This window comes from Amblyomma mixtum, chromosome 3, assembly GCF_055824585.1.
Source record: "Amblyomma mixtum isolate Tamu chromosome 3, ASM5582458v1, whole genome shotgun sequence".
Classification (NCBI taxonomy): domain Eukaryota; kingdom Metazoa; phylum Arthropoda; class Arachnida; order Ixodida; family Ixodidae; genus Amblyomma; species Amblyomma mixtum.
The window spans coordinates 123,221,284-123,238,490 of NC_143014.1; the positions used below are offsets into that span (position 1 = coordinate 123,221,284).

Sequence of the window (17,207 nt, forward strand, 5' to 3'; positions counted from 1 at the left end):
CTCAAAGCCGGTCGTAGCTTGGCTAAGTACAGTGTTTCTCACCGCGATGATTTCCTCAGTACCAGTTAATATCATTAAATAGATTCATCATGCTTTCCAGAGACCAGAGCAAAAAGAATTATTGAAATCGAAGCATGCAAACAAAAGTTATTCCACTCTGAAAATTCGAAATGAAAAGCTCAGACGAAAACGCATTTCACTCGCCCATTTCACTCACCCAGTACCGAGATTGGGCGCTACCAATCAGAACCGCGCCCAGCGCACACGCAGCGGAAGCGTGCATGCAGTGGTTGCTTTGTCGGGGCTGTAGACAGCCGCGCATTTTGACGGCGTCTTCCCCCCGTGTACGCGACGCCTTAGTCAGGGCAGGGGTGACTAACCACAAAGGAAGCTCCCCGAAGTTTCTTTTTTAGTCGGACTGTGGTAGCCCCCGTCACCCCCAAACTCGACTCCCGTCTCCTGTCCCGCCTTTCTCTCCACAATTTTGGGCAAGGTGTGTCGACTGGCTTTTTTTTTTTCGCTGCCGTCTTGGTATGGTTGTATGGTCACGGCCGGTCTCGACGCGCGCGCTTTCTGGCCTGAGCCAACGTTTTTTGAACACCGCTGGCCGCCACAAAGGTTTGAAGCGGAATGGAAAGTGTCGCCCCTAGCTGTATTCTTGTTAGTTTTCGTTCGCTTTCCCTGCTTCTTTCCAGTTTTTGTGGCATGCGAAAAGCTTTCAGTACACAGAGACATAATATTTTGGATCAATTTCGCAAGTATAATGGAACAATATGCAAACTGGACGCCCAACCAATGAGAAAGGCAGCGCCCTATCTAGATGCCACCTCATTTCCGCTGCCGCAAATGGCCGCCGCGTTGCGACACCATCGGCTCGAAACAAGCATTTCTAGTGAAGATTAAAATATCAAATATTATGATTTCGGTGATCTCATTGCGCATTCAGGACTCACAATGTCCCTTACTCTGCATACAAAGAATGAAGAAGCCATGCTTTATGTACGTCGCAGGGCACCTTTAAGTAACCAGGCTGCATGGTTTTGCATCTCTCTGAGAACCCCTGTCCTCACCTTCGAAGAACTTTTTCATCTTTAGGGAAGCCGTGAGGGCTCTACTATACAAATTAGAAGCAAACCATGCAGCTAAAATGTGCGGCTTTCTTTAGTCTGTGGATGAAAGTGGTATGTAACTTGAACTATTCGAAGGATGCGGCAAGCGCCTGAAGCTCTCCTGGAACGCTGGAACGCCGTACTACACCGACTTCGGATGAAAGAAGGCTTGATTGTTTACGGAGGTAAGTGCAGTGCACTGCTTGGGAACTACTTTTATGACAATGGAGCAGGATCTATAACATTCTTTCGCGGGAGAGTTGGAGTTATGGTATGATATATATCGTGGTGTAAGCTACAGGTTGGTTGAGACTTGTGCTACGTCTCTTGCCTCTTTGTGCTGCTGTAGGTTTCATTAACATGAATACCATTGACAAAGTTGCCGAGCATTCGTGAAGTTATCATGGTCTGTTGCAATTTGGCGTACACATAATCTTTTTGTCAGCAGTCCTGACACTTGTTTTTGCTTGAGTCTAGGGAAAGGAGGGCAGAACTTCACTGAAATTCGAGACTGCATCCAACAAGTGGTTTGTAGGGCGTGTACCATCATGAGAAATGCTCAATTTCCTAGCTCTTGACTTCTTGCAAGCACAGTTGGTTGGTTGGTTTATGGGGTTTAACGTCCCAAAGCGACTAAGGCTATGAGAGACGCCGTAGTGGAGGGCTCTGGAAATTTCGACCACCTGGGGTTCTTTAACGTGCACTGACATCGCACAGTACACGGACCTCTAGAATTTCTCCTCCAAAGAAATTCCAGCCGTCGCGGCCGGGATCGAACCTGCGTCTTTTGGGTCAGCAGCCGAGCACCATAACCACTGAGCCACCGCGGCGGCTTCTTGTAAGCATAGAATACCTTCTCGTGTCAAGGATGATAACTGTGTCGGTGTGTCTCTCACCTCTGTGTTATTTTGGGTTTCATTAATGTGAATACCAATAACAAAGTTGCCAAGCATTTTTGAATTTATCGTGGTCTACTGAGATTTGGCGTAGGCTCGAGGACTAACCTTTTTCTTTTTTTTGCAGAAAGCTGTTCGCTGCTGCTTCATCATGGAAGTAGGAAGATGGGTGTAGTACATTCAAGTACAGCTTTCAAGGTGTGTTTAATACGGGTCCACTAATTTAGATTGTTATTTGGTGGTTATTCAGAGTAACTAAATGTTTCTATACTATAAGCTACCTGAAAAAGTTTACGTGATTTTGCTTGGTAATTGTTCTAGGGATCACTTGTAATCTCTGGTGGATAAGCGTACGTCTTGCAACTCGGCGAATTTTTAGGGCAGTCTTCACTTTGAGCACTGGAATCGATTCAGGCAACTAAATGCTAATTTGTATAATGTATCGCCTTTGATCCATCAACTGAATTAATGCTGCCGACCAGCGAGTAAACACCGCATGCTATCGTCAGCCCTGATGTCGTCAGTTTAGGTTGGCAAGCTCACTCTTGGTTGAACTTGTGGTATATATATATGGCGGGCTGATTTCGCGCTTAACTAGCTGTGTGTTGCAAAAGAGGTATGATTTGACCTCTGAAAGCACCAGTAGCCAGCTGTAGTGAATGGCACTCTCATTTCGCGAATTGTGCGAAATGAGGCGAACCAGTGAGCAGCGTTTGGCAGGCCCTATCGTAAGCTGTTGTTTTAGGTCTGAAAGCTTCTCAGAAAGTGATTGAATACTCAAGTCATATTCTCAGATTTCTTTCCTGAAGGCTCCAAAAGCACAAAAGTCTGAAGGAAAAAAAAAGAAATTAAACCTTGTTTCTCGTAAGCATCCTTGTGAGAGCGAAAGACCTTATTCTTTGAAAGAAGAGCCTGGCAGCTTATTTTGAAATTGCCAGTACCTTGTCTAGAAAAGTATCAGTTCTAGGAGGGCAGGCAGCCGTTTGTAACAGTCCTCAACCACTCGTAAAAACGTGTCTTGCAGTAGTGACCTTGTTTTAATGTGTACTTTTTTTAGGCCCACCTTATGCACTAGCACAAGAGGAGGATGATCATGATGATAAAGATGCTGCACCAAGTGGCTCTGAGCAGCAAGAAGCAGCAGAGAGTGAACAGGTTAGTAGCACTGACTTTCTTTTGAGCTTGCCCTTTAATTAACCATATGTAGCAGTGCTCATATACCGCTTGTTAACTGTAACGGTGCCTGGAGCGCCATTGTGTGGTCTTTTATGTTTTTTTCACGCAGAATTCTTCAGCTAGCCCGTGTTCAAGCCTTGTGCAATTTCTTCCTCGCAGTATTAGTGTCCAAGAACTGCGTACGGCATTTGCACATTTGTATAGTCGCTGCTTTTCTGTAAAAACGTTTAAAATATGGTAGCAATGACCGTACTGCCCTTTTGTGCTGTCATCTTTCAAATCAAATTTGTTGGTTTTTTTTTTTGGAACAAGACCACTTAATATGGCAGCTTTTTGTAGCCGAGGCATTCTTTTGCTGACCATCAAAAGGCTGCCACAGTTTCAGTGCATGTTAAACAAATGCATCTTCACAAAAACTTTTCTGAAGCCATTCACTGCAGTGTCCAATATAGTGCAGCTTTGGGGCATAATTTCCTATTTTGTGTGCTCATAAAGTTTTGCTCGCATTGTGCTGTTGTTATCAGGTGGTTAAAACTTTTCTGCAGCCGTTCATTGCAGCGTCCCTTATAGTGCAGCTTTAGGGCATAATTTCCTATTTTGTGTGCTCATAAAGTTTTGCGAGTGCTCGCATTGTGCTGTTGTCATCAGGTGGTTAAAACTTTTCTGCAGCTGTTCATTGCAGTGTCCCTTATAGTGCAGCTCTGGGGCAGTAATTTGCTATTTTGTGTGTTAAAAAAAAAAAAAAGTCTCCTAAAGACGAACTGTTTCGTGCGTGATTCAGTTAAGACGAACTTTCATAGCAACTGCGAACCCCAGCAACCCCATGCAACGATACTCGTGGAGCGTCTGTGCAACACTGTCGAACAAAGGTAAAGTATATAAAAAGCCTCCCCGCAGCGAGCACGCCCTGACAGGAAGACCTCTGCCCAACTTCACGACGTAATGCGGGGAACCTGCCTTGCAAGGCACCTTTGCTGTTGCATGGGTGATTTGCAGATTCCAGATCTCTTCACCGTGCATGCATCACCTGCGACACATTGACATCGGCAGACTAAAAGGCATGTAGGGACGGAGTAGATCACTTAAACAGTTTGGAGCTGTACTTAACTGTAACTGACACGGTGTTACAGTATGCATTATGCGGCGTAAGGATGGCCAGATATCAGCGCCGCATGAGCACTGCCTGCGGCAGACGAAAAGGCACATGGTGCACCTGCTCGTAAAGTTGATAACGACTACACTGCAGAAGGATCGAGATAAGAGAGAGATGCACGTCTACCCAGGTGGGCGGCACCTTCAGAGCAGTTGGAAGCTCAGAAATTGCTGGGACAAAAAATAACAAATAGAAGTCTCCATAGAAGAGAGCGAAAAAGAGAGTGAAAAGAAGAAAACTAGCCCAGTGCGACTTTTAAGGAGGATAACGTGCTCCATGCCCTCAGTGTTTAGCCTACTTCATGCATAATGCCATTTAATTTAGTGTACCTTAATTTTGGTTTATTGGTTTATTGGGGTTTTATCGTCCCAAAGCAACTCAGTCTATGAGAGATGCCGTAGTGGAGGGCTCCGGAAATTTCGACCACGTGGGGTTCTTTAAGGTGCACTGACATCGCACAGTACTCGGGCCTTTAGAATTTCTCCTCCAAAGAAATTCAACCGCCGCGGCCGGGATCGAACCCGCGTCTTTCGGGTCAGCAGCCGAGCACCATAACCACTGAGCCACCGCGGCGGCTATTGTCTGCATAGTTGCAGACTTTAGGTTCCATGTGTGTCCTTGAAAACCTTTGAGTATAAAAAAAGGTGTTTTCAAGGGCTCTTAAAGTCCTAGTATTTCTGTTGGACCTTGAAAAATCCTTGAATTATGGTGTGCTAAAGGGTGTCACATTTTTAAATGGTAGCTGTAGCAATAAGGAGCAGGAAGAGATCAGAGTGGGTCAGGGCACAAATGGGATTTGTTGATATCCTAGCTGCAACAAAGGGAAGGCAAACTTTGTCAGGGAGTGGCAGAGAGTCGGGCCTCATAGCCTGAGTCGCTTTGGGCCGTTAAACCACCATAAACCAAACCTCTTGAATGTAGCCATGAACAAGCTCCAAATGCTTACCAGAGTCTGAGCATTCATGATGATTGACAAAGCACGGCAGTAAAAACTGGTAAAACGTGGCCAGCGGTCAAGTCAAGTGTGGCTAACAGAGCCAAAGAGAAACTATGCATAAGCAGTGTCTACAGTTCAATCAGCTAACAACACTCCCCAGAAACACTGCTGTTCTGAGTGGCGGTGCCGCCGCTATAGGAACTCCGGCCTTTCCATCAACTATCAACACTCCCATGAGCGGCAAGTGCGCAGTAAAAGTAAAAAGAAAAAAACCTTCGAAACAAGCGTGCAGAATAGCCGAATGATGAACCACACTATAGCATCCCAGCTATCTCGCTTGTCTCGCCTTTACTAATGGTGCCATGCATTGGTTTTGATTGTTGGTCGTCTCCCCAAGTTCATAATTTCAAAATGGAAAAAAAAAAAGGTAGACTTGTAATTCTGCTAATACAGTACGTTTTGTCTGCAAGTCGTGTGCCGCCTCTGACACAGTTAACTTGAAACCGCATTAATAATGGTGCAGGTCTTGCTGGTACAGTGCGTTTATGCCAGAGGCCTAGTTCTGAACTGAGAAGCAAGGGCTAGATGTCCATAAAAAAAAGAAAAAGAAAGGCTTGGAGTATAGCCTCATTTCATTTTTTTTCTTACCTTGTTGAGGCTGTTATGAAATGGGATTGAGATGATAATTTGCACCAAATGCCGCATTGTTTTTTCGCAGACTGCGGTTTTTTTGCCCTGACAGGCATGTAATAGTTAAAAACTACTGATACATACTGCTTAATGCACGAATCGCAAGCTAGTGTGGAGTAGTTCACATTCAAAGTATGCACGGTTAAGTGATTAAAACAACCTTGCTTGAAGCATCTGCGTGACTATTGCTAATTTGGATTCATGATAGGCAAGTGCTGCCGCTTTATGAGGATCATATTTGAGTGCGTTATGGAAATTGGCCAGGATGCTCCCCTGCATACGTGGAGCAGAACATTGCTATAAGAAAGCAGTAGCAAGAATTTTTGAACAGAAGGCTCGTTATCCTGGGCCTGTATAGTTGCCTAAGTGTCCTGAGTGTTTTTCTTCTGCCGAATTTGTTGCTTGTTGCCTTATATGTACTTTATTTTTAATTCCTTTCAAGAATATGGTAATGCCTTCCAAGGTGCTGTCTTCAATAAAACAATTGAAGTAGTGGAAATCTATGAAGGACTTGATGGAGAGGCGTAAGTGATTCATTTTAGTGCGAAAGCACTGCTTAACTAGCAATCCTGTACAGGCAGTATTTGTGTGAAGCCTCTCAGATAGCTACAGAAATAATATTGCCGCAACTGGGTTTTTAACCCACTTCAGCACAAACAGATCAGCTTCACTGGCCACTGCATGAGAGCACTGAGCTTTGGCCACAACCGATCACGCCTCGTGTTAAACTTCCACACTTTGGCGCTATGCATTGCACATCGTCCCCTTCATAAACTTCCATCTGTGTGCAAAAAACGCTATAAGCCTCCGACCCTGCGAAATCTGCTGGTAGACATGAGGAATTTGAGACAGTCCCAAAGGGAAAGGAAAGATGCATGACTGGCTCCCTGGCTCAGTGAAAATGTCATTCGTGTTTGGAACTATGTGGCGGTAGTGAGTGAGATGTGCGCTGCATGCTTTGGCAGCAACGCAGCAGTGGAGCAAAATGTGTGAAAGGAGGCAGAGAATTGGCATTGGCATTGACAGCGTTGCAGACTCCGATGATATTGAGGAAAGGTCCACTTCAAAAAAAAAAAAAAACTGCTTTTGCACAATATTCTGTGGTCAGCAATACTAAACTACCGACCAAAATTATTTCTTGAAGCCTGAGAAGAAAGGAAGCATAACCATAGTTACTGTTCTAGGTTGGTTCTGCAGTAGTGTGGCTTAATTCTAAATGTCCCCTGAAGTTGAACCAACGTTCGGTTTAAAAAGTGTTAAAATAGTAGCTATTTATTCACAGAATGAATGCACCCCATTTTTTTTGCGTGCAGTCTGCTGCTGATGGGAAATGTTGGCCACTGCCTTTTCTTAAACACCAGCAAGTACGCAATAATATAAGACGCCAGCCGTTGAATGTATAGACTACTATGTCTCACCCTGCAGAACGACCGGTCTATAAGAATTTTTTGCCAGGTATCTAACTACCAGAACAAACCACACCTGGTTGCAAAGAATTCCTCTGTTCAGTGTGCCATATTGAGGATTGTTGGAACTTGTAGCAGTTTTGCTTCGCGCTGAGTGCTAAGAGCCATGTTAAAGTGGACTAGAGTTGCTCTCTTGACAGCATGATGGGCTCCTATGTTAGTTGGCAACTGTGCTCTCCGGTATGAAAACTATTCTGAAGGGTGCGTTTGTTTTATTTTCAAAATCAGCCGTGCCAGATGCAGTAGTTATTTATTCCAGCCTACTTTTTTCGTCCAGTTTTTACCGCCTCTTATTCTGAATACTTCACTTTGCGAAATGAATACACACCCCAAATTTTTGCTGTTTTTTTTTTCCAGAAAAAAATATGCATTCATGATGCGAGTAAATATGGTAATATGGCTATAGGTAGGAATGCTTTTGTCCCTCTTCTGAGCATTTATATGTTAGAAATATTTGCTCTACAAAGCTATTTACGACATCCAGTGAAGCTGTTTTTGATATGGCATGAGTGTTCAAGGAACTTGTGCAACAATAATCAGCATATTCTGCGGCAAAATGGGACAAATATCTTAATTTTATGAGTACAAAATGAACATGGGTGAAAGTGAAGCCTCAGTTCTCAAGCAGATGTTTCAACAAGAGGACTTGTCTTCATCTGGGCTTATGAGCGAGATATTATGGAGAACTATTTGCTGTGAAACAACTTACTCACCTGTGCCAGCAAACATTGATACTGCACAGAATTGATTTGCATGATCTTTTTTGATGCAGGCACAAATGTGGCTGCTAGTAAGCTAAGTGATCGACTTAAAAAGGCACCGAGGACCACTCCACGCTAATTTTGTTCACAATAAAAATTCTGTGCCTCTTTCTAGCCATATTGATAATATGTAGTAGCAAAAGGTTTTTATTGCCGCAAAAATTGTATTTATAAAGATTTTCCTGCCACTCAATTCAAGATTGTGAAGTCTGCACTGAAAAAGTCCCTTTGATCACATTTTCCAAGTGAATGGAATATAGCCTAGCCTCCAAGATCTTCACTTGCATGAGAACAAAGGTCTGCATTTAAAGAAACAAAAGGTGACCGCAGCAGGCACCCTGTAGGAGCCAGAATGCCTCACATCTGCATGATGACAGCAGCGACAAATGTTGCTGAACACTCACAGGGGCATATGATTCATGCAGACGTTGGTGAGTTGCGACACCACGGCTTCCTGAGCATCCGCAGGGACATCCCCGCAGGGGGATGATGGTGAGCAGTGCGCCACCACGGACCCGAGCACCCGCGCTTAGCCGTACGTGGCATCGCCGCGTCCGGGGAAAAGGGGATCCTGGTGGTTGAGCCGATGCTGAGCGTTTGGACCTTTAAGGCCCCTCAGCGGAGGCAACACACCACTTTGGCCCCAGCTTCCCGTAGACAGCACCTCCAGCCTGACCCGTCCGGGGGAAATCGGCAGTTGCCTTTTCCTGCCCTCCCCTCCGTCTTTCACTTTCCTATCTCGTTCTTACAACACTCCTATCTCCTGTTCACTTCTTAGATCTTCCTTTTTTCCTGGCGGCTAGGGTTAGCCTTGTGTGGCCAACTACCCTGAGTTGCGTCATATTTGGTTATAGTTGGCGTGTACAGCTGGCGTGGGCAGGGCTTGCTTGCAAGTTCCTGTCCCATCCCCTCGTTGAGCTCCATGGTGGGTCGCTGGCACCACGGCCGAACGACACATATTTTTCATGGCTTCCCCTTTTCCAAACCAGATCGTTCTCACAAAAGAGGGCGGAACGAGGCAACTGCAGAGTTTTTCCAAAAACCAAAATCACTTCCAAAGTTCCGTGTTCTTCATAGTGAAGGAACAGAAAAAACCGCTAGAAGCATGTCCCCTTTCTTAATTTCAAAAAGTCTAACTGTTGCCTTGGGTCCCGGGTACAAACTGTTCAAAATGCCTAGTGGTGACCTGCTCCTTGAACTCAGAGGCATTGCCCAATACTCGAAACTTTCCAGCCTAGTGTCCATCGGGGAAATCCCTGTATCAATTACAGCACACTGATCTCTAAATACCGTCCGTGGTGTGATATCCGAATCAGATTTCATTCACCTCACCGAGGGAGAGATGCTTGAAGGCCGCAGAGAACAGAATGTCATAAATGTATATCGTATCGAAATAAGGGAAGACAACAAAGAGATATCGTATTTACTCGAATATAGGTCAACCTATTTGTTTTTCAGAAGTTTTGCCCATAATTAGTTATCGACCTGTATTTGTGACCAAAGAACCTCGACCTATATTCGTGACCAAGGAGAGCAAAAGTAGCGAGCTGATGGAGTTCTGTTGTCACGCCCACATTGCTCTTTCGCTCATTTCTGCAGTCTTAGCGTGGTAGACAGCTTAGGAAGCAGTATATTTTGGCGTTTAAATAGGTACCAAAGCCAGTGTATTATAGTTCATAGAGCGGTCGTGATCAAAACGAAAGCTCCGGCATGCATGTCGAAGCTGTAGTTGCGCATAACAGATATGTATATTAAGATTGAAGAATTTCCATCAGTTAAAATCTAGCAAAAGGGCTAGTTCAATGGGTCGACTTATATTGGAATAATTTTTTATTTCTCGGTGAGCCCAATGTATAGGGGTAGACCTATATTTGTGGTCGACCTATATGCGAGTAAATATGGTACCTACAAAGCACCTAGTACTGACTTTCAACTCGAGCACACTCCCCGAATGCATAGAAGCAGGCTACCTCAAAATAAATGTCAGACATTACATCCCAAATCCATGGAGGTGCTTCAAATGTCAAAAGTACTGTGATGGGTCTCAAAGCTGCCGTGGCCGCGAAACTTGTGCTAAATGTGTCTCAAAAGAACACGCTTCCGAAAGCTGTGAAGAAGTAGTACCTCGCTGCGCAAACTGTGAAGGCAATCACCCCGCCTATTCAAGGTCATGTCCCTCGTAGAAAAATGAGAAAGAGATTGTTGCAATGAAAACAAAACAAAATATCACATTTAACGAAGCGCAGCGACAACTCTTTTACGCAAAGAACAGCTTCAACTTTTCCACAAAAACAAACTGCTGATGTGGTGCGCAGTGGCGGCGCACCACACAGCACTCCGGCATCTGCCCAGGCCACTTCCACCGAGCCTATGGCAGGGCCATCCGCGCACCAGGCAGGGACAGCGAACGCTGCTCTGCCATCTCCAAAGCAAGGAGCGCCGGCTCACGGGTCGGCACCCCGCAGGACTTCCCCCCGTGGGGGAGGCCTGACACCAACACATCCGCGGCTTCCCCGCGGTCCTCCGGCACCTCTAGTGAGGTGATGGAGGTAACTCCCGATCGCCCCTTCGCAGTGGCGGAACTGCTCTCTTGAGCGAAGAAAAGACAGGACCTTGATGACGGCCCCAGAAACAAGTAAATCCCTTCAATCCTCACCCAAAAACATAAACATGACTTTCCTACTTCAATGGAACTGTAGAGGATTGCTTAGGAATTACAATGATATAACACATTTTCCTGGGTCAATGTTTCCTGTAGCTTTATGTCTTCAGGAAACCAACCTCGGTCCACAACATATGAACATCCTGAGACATTATAAAACATTCCGACGCGATCGCGAGCATGCAAATGGACTCTCAGGAGGCGTCGCAATTGTCACTCAGAGCGGCGTCCCTGCTCAAGAAATCAATCTTAACACAAAACTGGAAGTGGTTGCGGTTAGCGTCGTCAGCTACGAAACCATAACTATACAGGGTGTTTCACGCAACTTGAACCAAGGATTTTAAAAAAGCGGTAAACCGCAGCCCGCTCAAACCAATGGTACATTGTTCGCCGTGATGTGCCGCTCCTCAGAATATTTTTTTTTATTGCGCTTAATTAGTTAATTAACTAAGATGAATTATGCAAATTTTCTAATATTCATTTTAGTGCCAAGACCGTTACGTCGGGTTGTAGAGCAGGTTTATAAACAACCGATCCAGTTTATTGTAGCATCGTATCTCCTACGGGGTCCTTTTCTCCGGCATCTAAAGAAAGCCCGCGAAATATGAAAAAATACCACGAGCCTGCGCCCGTGCACTACCAAATTGCAGCGCTGTCAGTGGCGTTTCGAGCAAACGCAGCGTGCCCGCTCACCGTGGTGAAGTGGAGGGCCGCCGCTGCGGGAAGTGCTGACGCACTCTCAAGCCGCTGCTAAGAGCGGCTTGAGAGTGCCATCGCTCAAGGACAAAACAAAAGGCTCTGCTGGGTACCAAGTCATGTTGGCATAAAAGACAACGAAAGTGCAGATTTCTGCGCTGCCCGAGCTCGTGGCAAGCAAACTAAAAATGTAAAAATGTGAATATGCTGTGTAAAGATTGCGTAAACTTAAAGCACGACAAAAATGGGAGTCCGTTTGGAACAACGAAATAAATAATACACTACACTCGGTAAAGCCAGTTTTAGGAGAATGGAAGTCATGTGTGCACCAGGAACGTTTTAAGGAAGTCGTTACATGTCGTCTCCGTATAGGCCATGCACACCTCACACACAACTTTCTGCTGACTAAACAAGACAAACCAGTTTGTACATGTGGAGATGAACTGATGGTAAATCATTTTATTTCAATGCTCTAGACTCGAAAAGCTAAAGAAAAAGTGCTTTTTGCTGTTTTATAATCATTCCATTCCTTTTCATCCAGCGTTGCTCATAGGTGATAATGCAATGCTCTAGACTCGAAAAGCTAAGGAAAAAGTGCTTTTCGCTGTTTTATAATCAATCCATTCCTTTTCATCCAGCGTTGCTCACAGGTGATAATGCAATTGCTGACATGTCCTGTGTTTTTAAATTTTTAACAGAAGCAGGTTGTCTCAGCAAGATATAAGTCATGACTCAGTGGTTCACATGATGTCCCTCAGCCACTTTCTCATTCTTGAGAAAAAAGGCTCAGGTTTTTATTTGATTGGTTTGGAGTTGCGACATCCTTGCCGAGGCAAGGATGGCCGCTGAGGCTACCTGACCCTTTTTAAAAGCTTTTACCATTAGCCATTCCTAAATCTCTTTTTCTCTGTTATTAGTAGGTAGGTAAACTTTTAGGCCCTTTAAACCACTGATCACTTTTCACATTTTTATTAAATCACACAGAAAACATTTCCTATACCTTGTGCTTGGCGCATGATGGCCTTAGCTGCCTATGTGCCATTAAACCCAACACAACACAAATGTTGCTGAACAGTCACTGAAGCAAGAAGACACTTTTCGAAGTGCTTGTGCATAATTTCGTCCTTGGTGGTTGTTTGTCATGGTTGCAAATGTCAAGTGTTCTCACTCTCATGCAGTGGAAAAACCTCTTGAATGGAGTACCATATACTAAACGAGTGTAAGGGCCGCAGCCGTGTACGGGCCGCACCCTGTTTTCCCGAAGGAAATATTTTTGTTTCCATGTAATCCATGTAATGGCTGCAGCAGGACTTTCCGTGACCCACGCGGCGATAGCCTTCTAAATGCTTGTGCCGTAGCCTCCGCGATCAGCTCCGTCTGCGAGCAACTGTTGGCCTAACAGTTGTCAAATAGGCCCTCGAATCCAGAAAAAAAATGTGCGGCCCTTACATGCATTTATACGGTGACTGCTGTAATAATGTAATGACAGTCAGTGAGCTGAAGATACTATGCCAGAAGACTAAGGTTGGCGACGCGAGAAGGTTGGCAGAGCCTCTTGGTCTCCAGTCTGCACACAGTGTGTGTCTAAAGCATCAGAACAATATTGCCTCAAAACGTACAACTGCACTACTTAATCCGGTGATCATAATGTTTCGCTAAGCTTCTGATTTAGTGCTTTGTTAATTCTGTCTTGTGACCATCCGTAACTTGTGCTCGATAGTCAGAAAGATGTGGTGTCATCTCAGCAGTACTGCACTTTTTTTTTTGGTTAAAACTGAATTTGAAAATTTTAATTTGGTATATGTTTATCGGGTTTTTCTTCTTTTTTTTTCCCACAGTTTAAATTGAAAACTCCAAACCTTAATCACATCTTCACATCTTGCAATCGCATCTTGCAAGGTAGCATTTGAAGTACAAGCGGAAGGGAGAAAGCAAGGTGCCATTAGCCCAATTTTGTGCATGTATGTGAAAGCTCATGCGCCTGGACTTTGCTCACTTGTCGTGAGATGTGAAGTTTATGCATTGCAGGTTCTTCTTGTACATGTTCTTGGCTACATGTCTTGTCCTTCTGCTAGTAGCTGCACAGCAGTTCCTAGGAACTGTCAGTGTAAGTGCCTGTTTATTTGTTCACTGGCACCATTTCGATCTCGGTTAATAAAGTTTTTGCTCCTCTATTCAAATTGCAGATCAACCGTTGTGTCTTACACTGCAGGGCTAATGTCATTAGAAGTTCCAGTTGTTTGCTTGCATGAACTGCAATATTCATTCATTCTGAGATCGTGTGACGAGCCTGAATACAGTAGCAATGCCCTTAAAGTATGCAGTAAAAGCTTGTTAATTCAAACTACAAGGGACCAGGGAAAATGTTCGAATTATCTGAAGGTTTCATATAGAATGACCCCAAAAAACTGTTAAGAACTGCTGGCATCATGTTAAATTTATTTGGTGAAATGCTTGACAATGGGGACCTGATTTTGTGATGAGAAAAGCTTGGCAGTGACTACTCTTTATGTTGCCACTAGTGCATTTTTCATCGGGAGCATCAGAGCAGAACTGTTAAGATGAGTGACTCCAAAACTTGGAGCTCAGGTTTTGAGTTGGGCTACTTCGATGATCTGTTATCACGCCAGTCATACCGGAAGCCCGTTCAAATTAACCGGTGCAAGCCCCGTGGCGGCCAAATAGCAAGCATCTGACGTCATAGACTTACATGGCCATTGACGGGGACCGAGCTGGCAGTTCAATTATTAGGATATCTGAATTAGCGGGGGTCGAATTAAAGAGCTTTTACAGGCATATTAATCATTGAGGTTTTACTGTCTACTGTAGGGTTTTACTGTAGGGTCAGTTGGAATCAAACGTTAGCCACCAGGTCACATCCTTTCAGTGGTTGTTTCATTTGTGGCCACTATAAACCAAGGCGCATCGTGAACACATAGGACACTGCGTATATGGCAGCACTGTTTCATTGCATAGAGACCTCTAATACAGCAAATACTTGAGCAGCCTGCACACATTCTTCTCGGGATTCACCTGTCTTTGCCATGACTGACAGTGCGTTCTTTCACATAAGTTCATTTGTAAGAGCCAGTTTATGTGGCTATGACAGAAGGACTTGCAGGTTAATTATACCAGTGATCTCCCTAATATGTGCTGTTTAAGGCATTTTAGCCAACTTCGCTTATACTAGGCATACTTGAAATAAGTTGCTGACAATTGTGCAAAGCCTTTGACATTTCTGTTATTTCAACTTCCTGGCTTTTGCAAATTAGCTTGCATGCAGCTGCGAACTCTGTTGGTAGCACTAAGCTAGAATACAATATGCACTCTTTTCTCTGCTGTTTGATTTTATTTACAGAAGAGGAAGCCAGCCAGTAAGCAAAATGTGGAAATGGGTACTACAAATGCCAGTGATGTGGACTATGATTGGCTCACCAAGGAAACTCGTGACCTGAGTGAGTGGAGATTTTTTGTGTAGTTGTGTAGCCCTAAAATGGTTCACCCACTGCAGTAATATGAGGTTCTGCATGGTGGCACTACTTTCGCACCAAATTTCTCTCTTATTCCGTTATTGTAACGGCAACATGCAGCGTGCCGCAGTTCAACTTTCTGTGTGTTTGCGAACGCTGTCTCGCTAAGCCGAATGTTGTGTTCATATAGCATCGCATCAGGTGGCTCTAGCTACTTCTTTGACAGTGGCCTTAGTTCTGTTGTTTTAGTGCTACAGTTATCGGAACTGCTGTAGTTTACCCAACATGTAAGCGACAAGAAATACAGCATTGATTTGAGTGCTGTGCCAGTTCCACCGAGAGGTCAACCCTGCTACTTGCTGCTGAATTTTGGCAAAATGTATTGAACTTATACCCGCCTTCTTTGTGAGATTACCGTTCCTCCATGCTAAGCCCACAATCGCCACTCTTTAGCATTGACAAATGATGTGGATGCAAACAAAGAAATTTTGTTCTCTCAGGCATTGGATGCAGTCGAGGGTCTTAAAACTAACCTTTTTATATATAGCTTGAATCTCATGAATTTTTGCACACAGATGCTTTTTTCTCTTCTGATTCCAAAAATGTAGTCATAACTGAGCTGGTGATCTTCGATCAAAAGTTATCTTAAATTCTAAAGTGTAATTAGGTAATTTCTTATGCAGGTTTAATGAACTTTCTCACTGCATTTTGTTGATTTTAATTCATTTATTGATAGCCAGCGGATTCCCATGCCCGATGACATTCTTCCTTTTTTTTTGTTTAGGCCACATATAAATAGCACTTTACAGTTAGCTTAACGAGTTGCAGCGTCAAATACTGCGACCTTTTACTCTCAGCATAGTATATCACGATGACATCCCTTTAAAGATAAACAAAGAATGTCACCGGGTATGGGAACTCTCTGGTTACCAATTCATGTAAATAAACGGAACAAAATGCAATGAGAGAGTTCATAAAAGCTGCGTAAGAAATTGCCTAATTACATTCTAGACTTTGTAAGATTTAAGACCACCAGCTCAATTATGATTACATATTTGGAATCAGAAGAGAAAATTGCATCTGTGTGCGAAATTTCATGAGACTATATCCATAAATAAAAAAGTTCGTAAAGATCCTCGTCCCCCCTTAACCACAGAGCAAAGTGGAACTTATAATTTGGCACACAAAAATTGGCTCACACTAGCTGTTGTTCAAGCCGTATTAGCTACCACATTGAGGCAGTATCCTTGACTGTCACACAGTTACTGTCACACAGCGGGTCTTGCATAAATTTTTGATGCAATGAGTTGTGAAAATGTTGAAAAATCTGAGTTTTAGAACACCTATATGGTAGACACTCTTGATGTTAAAAGCCGTTGGGGTTCCTTTGGGATTGTACTGCTGCTACACCATACAGAGTGCTTGGGTGTTATCAAATGATGGTGTATTGAGGGCAACTCATAATTCGTTGCATGTGCTTTCTTTCTCTTTTCACCATCCTCATCCCCGCTCCCTTTAGTTTTTCTTTTTAAAATCTTGGCTCTCAGGGTTTCGTATCTACTAAGATGCAGTACAGCTTGGGTTTTGAGTAATGAAGTAAAACGAGTAACTTGTTACATTGCTTGCATGCATGCAGACCGGTCACCAAAGAGGTCACCACTTCAGTCACCAAAGTCACAACGACTCAAGAGGGGCACTGGATCAGGAGAGGAGTAGTGAGCCATCGAAGTTATGTCTGTTGCCCACGACACTCATGCTGAGCACCACATCACATCACAGTCGCCTGTCATATCGTTGCCTCTACTGCCACAGGCATCCTCTTTGAGTGCTGAAATAAGTTACGTCCAGTCATCGCTGTGGGAGTGGTTCTTCACCATTCTGGTATATTAAATTTTGGTCCTGACATTGGCTGGACAGCAGGTTGGTTGGAGACAGGAGCTGCGGTGAGCTGTGATAGGCGACTATAATAAAGAACTTTTTTTTTTACTTTTGTTTTCTTGTGTAATCATCTGTACTTGTCCTTTTTGGCATCAGGGTACACCTCCACTGCATGTGTAGGATAGGGCTACTTATTCCATATCACTGGAATTTTGTGGGCCTTCATTTGTCATCCAGGTAATTTTTCATAACATCCACTATTTTCAGTTACATTAAGTGTATTAAGTGCCCTTCATAGAAATGCATCATTACA

The 17,207-nt window shown here is 44.0% G+C and overlaps 1 protein-coding gene across 4 annotated transcripts; it reads left to right on the top strand.

Annotated features, from left to right (window-relative positions):
- Window positions 1-190: 190 nt before the first annotated feature.
- LOC149351679 (translocon-associated protein subunit alpha-like) lies at window positions 191-17,021 on the top strand. Of its 4 annotated transcripts, XR_016290622.1 has the most exons (8): window positions 191-493; window positions 1,206-1,294; window positions 2,133-2,203; window positions 3,063-3,160; window positions 6,404-6,485; window positions 10,504-10,823; window positions 14,905-15,001; window positions 16,653-17,021. XR_016290622.1 is itself a non-coding variant. In XM_089581033.1 (4 exons), the coding sequence occupies exons 2-4, from the start codon at window positions 13,564-13,566 to the stop codon at window positions 16,730-16,732; spliced, it is 267 nt and encodes an 88-aa protein (XP_089437159.1). In that variant the 5' UTR covers window positions 13,464-13,507; window positions 13,561-13,563; the 3' UTR covers window positions 16,733-17,021. The 4 variants fall into 4 exon arrangements, 2 of the variants coding, with proteins under 2 accessions (XP_089437158.1, XP_089437159.1); XR_016290621.1 differs by lacking the exons at window positions 6,404-6,485; window positions 10,504-10,823 and having other exon boundaries at window positions 191-1,294; XM_089581033.1 differs by lacking the exons at window positions 191-493; window positions 1,206-1,294; window positions 2,133-2,203; ... (1 more) ...; window positions 6,404-6,485; window positions 10,504-10,823 and adding exons at window positions 13,464-13,507; window positions 13,561-13,653.
- The last annotated feature ends 186 nt before the right edge of the window (window positions 17,022-17,207 follow it).